Raw genomic sequence first — 4,817 nt, 5'->3', positions numbered from 1 at the left:
GACCAATCCCATGGGTCACTCAGGAGTCCGGACACCCATAGCTATGCGAGAGCGAGCTTGCTCATCTCCCAAAGAAATCAAGCATCTCTCACGCTCTTGCAGCAACAACAACTGCAACAGTGAGCACGTCGATGTCCCAGAAAATGGGATGGCCATAGACAACCACAAAGCACCAATCCAGGACAACGACAAGCTTAACAACAGTACCTGGGCATAGCCCGCAGATTTCACGTCGAAGATTAGCCATTCGGGTATTGCTGTTAACTCGGCCTCGAGTTACCGATCGGCCAATGAACTTGAGATCGACATCAGCCAGTTGGAGGGGCCAAAGACGGAGGAAATGGGGGTAGTGGCCGTACACTCGCCGGGGGCACGTCATCACTAAGGCCGCGTGGGGCCTGTCTCACCACGGCCGTCCCGCACGCCCACCCACGCACACGGAGATAGCCCACCCATTTTGCCTTTAGGTGGGCTCTGCTCACCGCGGTCGTCCCGGAAGGCCATGCTGACCGGCTGGCAACACTTCTCACTGCCAAAATTTCCCCACCCGCCAAATGACAGCCATTTGAGGGAAATTTGGCAGATGGGAAAATCTCGGCAAGGCAAGTGTTCCCAGTCGGTCAGACGACTGACCTTGGTACTTGTTCCAAAAAAGGCAATTTCGGTGCCTCGTCAGCCCGTCTGACCGACTGGTTAGAGGACCCCCGAATATTGCGGTGGAGGCTTGGTTCAAGCTCCGGATGGCTCCTTCCCTTTTGGGATTGAGGCCTGTTCCATTGTCCGGATGCACCTTCCAAATGGGGTAAAATACCTGTGTCGGCAAGTCCCGAAATCGCATCGATTCGTCGCTGTCACTGTCACACCGCAGACAAACTCGAATATTTGGAATCTGAATAGGATATAAATGAGGGATTGAGATGGTAACTAGATTCTACCACTTTTCAACATACGAATAGGCATTGGAAAGGTAAAATATTCACTTGATAATGGACTGACGCCTGCCTATTTTGGCGTCGGACATTGAAAGATGAAGGTCGAAAAGGGTAAATTAAGCTTTTCATTGCCTTCTCAACCCTTGAAAATGACTGAAAGGGTAAACTTTTCAGTGACTTTTCGCGAGATGAGCAGTCACCCCTTTTCAACCCCTTTTTCAATTACAGAATATCCTGTTTTGTCCGTGGTGTCAGTGTCTGAGTCACCAGTAGATAGGGGCTATTCCTATGTCCGGATTCGGGTCGGGCATCGGATGCAATGCCTGGTCCCACGTCCGGATTTTCAACACTTCGACCTTGATGACATTACATGGCAACTGTCCATGCTTGTCACTTGTTGTCGCCTGGTCCTAAATACTAAGGAATGCAGTAGTAACTATGTTCTCAACATGTATTTAGGCACCTACTGACTCAAAAGTATCTCAATGCACAGATGGAGAGAGCAAAGGATAACAAGCAAATGCTAGATCAAACTGAGCATAGATAGTCAACCTAGCTAGACAGTCAAGGTAGTGGGTTAGAAGGATAAGAAGGCAAGTGGGATGGATATTAAGGTCAGCACATCACAGCCGATTGTTTCAAATCATCTATGGGGACAATCATTTCACCAGCAAGAGCGGCTGATACTGTACCACTCCACAGTTGGGACAAGCTAGTGTCGGCGACCGCCTGTGAGGCCTGTGTCTCTGTCCGGACCAAAATAGCCCCTATCTTACTAGGCCTGTTGCTCTGTTCTGATTTTCGACCCTGAATAGGGGCTATTTGTCCGGATCGAAACGGCGCAATTCGGAACAGGCATCCACCGGTATATTCAGGGGTCCTCTGGTTAGGAGTCAGACAGACAGACTGTGTCGCAAAGTTCATTTAGCGGTCGCAAATCGGTCGCAATGGATACTGGCGATTCCGTTCAATTGCAATCAGCTGCAATGACCTTGGAACGTAATTGCAACCGATTGCGGCTAACACTCACAATTCTGATCGAAATAAACTTTGTGACGATTTCTGGTATGGCCTGGTATCCTATTATGGATGTTGTTCTTATTGGCGGTGAATATTTGAATGCCGGAGTACAGCGAACTAGGTCTATGCAACTTTTTAAATGCAGCCCCACCTCTCCAGGTTCGGAAGGGATGGCCGAGTGTGAACCTTCTGCCTATATAAGCTCAGCTCAAGCAGTGAGTGGACAGGAGACGAGCTAATGGTCGTAATGGTTCTGTGTAACCATGCTACTATGAATCCAAGCGATATTGAGGTGAAGTAAAATATAGGCGTCCGTACTAGTAGCTGAAGTCAATCTATGACCTCACATGCTTTGGAGCTTCAGCTTCAATAGTGGACACCCAATAAAGCAAACCCTTTATCTGATCAGGTGTCAGCTTCAATTGCTGACATGATAGAAGCTTCTCAATCTTTATTAATAAATGATTCCTCATGTTTTTGAGAGTCTCGGACTGTTATATAAGTTATCAGTTTGAGATGGGAAAAGATTTTATACATTAAATGGACGAGCTGCTCACCTTTTCAACATCTTTCAATTCAGAGTCGAGTTTGGTCATATCCAGTTCTCGGAGAAGGTGGATTTGCCATAGCATGTGATTGATCTTAAGGTGAGGTAAATGAACAGGATCATCAAGATATTGTGTGCCTTGGCATACCACTGGGCGCGCCTCGATATTGGACTCACTCTCGCGTATTGCCTCCGCTATCATATACCTTAAATGGGATAGCTTGTCCAAAGGAGTTTCCCACATCTTGGGGATTAAAGTTCTTGTTTGTAGTTTATACAGGATTTGTATAAGTTTTATAAAGTGAACTTGAAGCACTCGGTCCTAAATTCAGATAAACTGTCAATAAAGGGTTCCACTCCTCAGAGATTATTGGATATACACTCCACCAAGAAATGATAGTGTTTTCCTGAACATGGGACACAATATAGGACGCAAGCAATGAAACATTCCTCTGTGAAACCATACTTCATCAAAGAGAATATATAAACAAGATGGAATGGCTTACATCTCCCATTGTCTGGTCGGCACATTGTAAAGTTGTTATCCGAGCTAGTTTCTCAACAACATGAGAGATATAGTCCAATGGGGACTCTGATGTAGTATCTCTGCTGTGTGGACGGGTCGTCAGAGATCTTTGGCCGCGAGGTGGGTAGTGGTGGGCTGAAGATTTATTTGAAGAGTCTACATGATCTGACTGCGAGTCGGAGAGCCGAGCTACCCCACGAGTGGTATGCCCACGAGTACTCGCATGTTTTCTGGGGCTTCCTCTCTGGCGAGGGAGCTTCTGATCTGTGGAGAAAGTTTAGTGAACCGCTCTGAGTCGATGGTGGAGTCAATATCACAGGAAGCGAAGATCAATGTACCATTTTGATGGAACTGAAGTTTTGGCTTGGAAGCTTCATCGGACCAAGCCAATGCTGGTTGTTCTGCCACTGAGGACAGTGCTGAACTTTCAGCCGTGGTAGTGGTATTTGAGCTTGATCTGTGCACTCCCAGCATATGTGGAGGAACAGTGTTAAGAACCACGCCCTCTGCGCTGATCCCAGTGGGGACTACACTGGCTGTGTATGGGGGACGTTCGATAGGAAGCAATGCTTGGCTATCAGGATTGCCGTCGACTTCCTCGGGAGCAAAATCTAAGAGATTTAGGAACAGTGAAGCAGGGTTGTGTCTGGGGGAAGCAGTCGGAATGGGCTGCTTAGCCTTCCCTATATTCCCTGGAGAGCTGTGAACGGGAAGCATATCGTCTTGGCATATCCGTGGCAGGCTTGGTGAAGCACATGCTTCCGGGACTCGCATTCTCACTCCAGAGCTAGATATCTCCTACGACGTGCTCGGTAAGTCGAGAATTCTTTGGCAGCAATAGCAGAAGACATACCTGGCTAGTCGTCAAACCCCCTTCCCTGCACAACCCCTGGTTTAAGGATTCGACATCATTAATGCTTGGCCCTTGTTTTTGATGATCTAGGGTGTTGCACTGGTGCTCGCCTGCATCTTTCCGTGCTTCCGGTACTATATCCTTGAGCTTTGAACAGTTTGTTATGACCTCATGTTCGTTGTCCTTGTTGTGTGTCTGGTTTGTGCTATCCAGGTGCTCTTTAGTTGTCAAAAATGTTTCTTGGGTAAGATGCTGGTGGTACTCTGATATCTTCCCGCACGTGGAACAAACTACGTGCTGATGATTATCACGTCTGTTTTCCTCCCTCCCTGTGCTTTCAATTTGTGCTGCTGTACGCATTTCTGGGCTCTGATCCTCCGTAAAGGATGTATTCAAGTTCAATTGAGCAAAGAGAGTATCTGATCTCTCCTCGTCTGTCAGAGGCGAGATGGACACGAGAAACTCAATGACATCAACTGCTGTTAGGTTGCCGCGTCTAGGTTGATACGACCGCGCCATTGGGCCGGAAACTGCTCCAGAGAGGCCGATATCTTCCAGACATAAATCCTCTTTGATGCAGCAACTCATCAGAAGCGCATTCCAGGTGTGAACATTGGAGTAGTTTGGAGCGGAAATCGGATCCTGGATGCTAAATTGAGTACGTTATTCAATAGTAGACCCGTTGGTTGTCATACCGCTTGATTTTGGATGTCATCTCTGGACTCCGAACATCGTTTCTCCAAGGTTGCCTCTATGTTGCATTCCTCAACTGATGAAGTATGCAGCATGTCACCCTGAGGGATCCTCTCAATTAGACATCACTCACCAGCGTACTCATCTAGTGTGCGTACCGGCTTCTGGCTGTTATTTTCCCACAGCCCTTGAACAATGTCTTGAGCCTCCTTGAGTGACGCGGGAGGTTCTTGAGGAGTGGACGCA

The 4,817-nt window shown here is 47.6% G+C and overlaps 2 protein-coding genes across 2 annotated transcripts; both read right to left on the bottom strand.

Moving 5' to 3' along the window:
• Window positions 1-88: 88 nt before the first annotated feature.
• Window positions 89-504, bottom strand: CONPUDRAFT_160366 (uncharacterized protein; the record flags this gene model as incomplete). Its single annotated transcript, XM_007777501.1, has 2 exons — window positions 89-207; window positions 438-504. 2 exons carry the CDS (start codon window positions 502-504, stop codon window positions 89-91), a joined length of 186 nt encoding a protein of 61 aa, XP_007775691.1.
• A 2,710-nt stretch (window positions 505-3,214) lies between these two features.
• CONPUDRAFT_78270 (uncharacterized protein) lies at window positions 3,215-4,397 on the bottom strand (the record flags this gene model as incomplete). The annotated part of the gene is made up of 2 exons (XM_007777500.1): window positions 3,215-3,823; window positions 3,879-4,397. The coding sequence occupies 2 exons, from the start codon at window positions 4,395-4,397 to the stop codon at window positions 3,215-3,217; spliced, it is 1,128 nt and encodes a 375-aa protein (XP_007775690.1).
• Between the last annotated feature and the right edge of the window lie 420 nt (window positions 4,398-4,817).

The sequence above is a fragment of the Coniophora puteana genome (assembly GCF_000271625.1).
Source record: "Coniophora puteana RWD-64-598 SS2 unplaced genomic scaffold CONPUscaffold_22, whole genome shotgun sequence".
NCBI lineage: Eukaryota > Fungi > Basidiomycota > Agaricomycetes > Boletales > Coniophoraceae > Coniophora > Coniophora puteana.
Note: the sequence above shows the minus strand (reverse complement) of the source record. Positions and strands in the feature narration are given on the sequence as shown.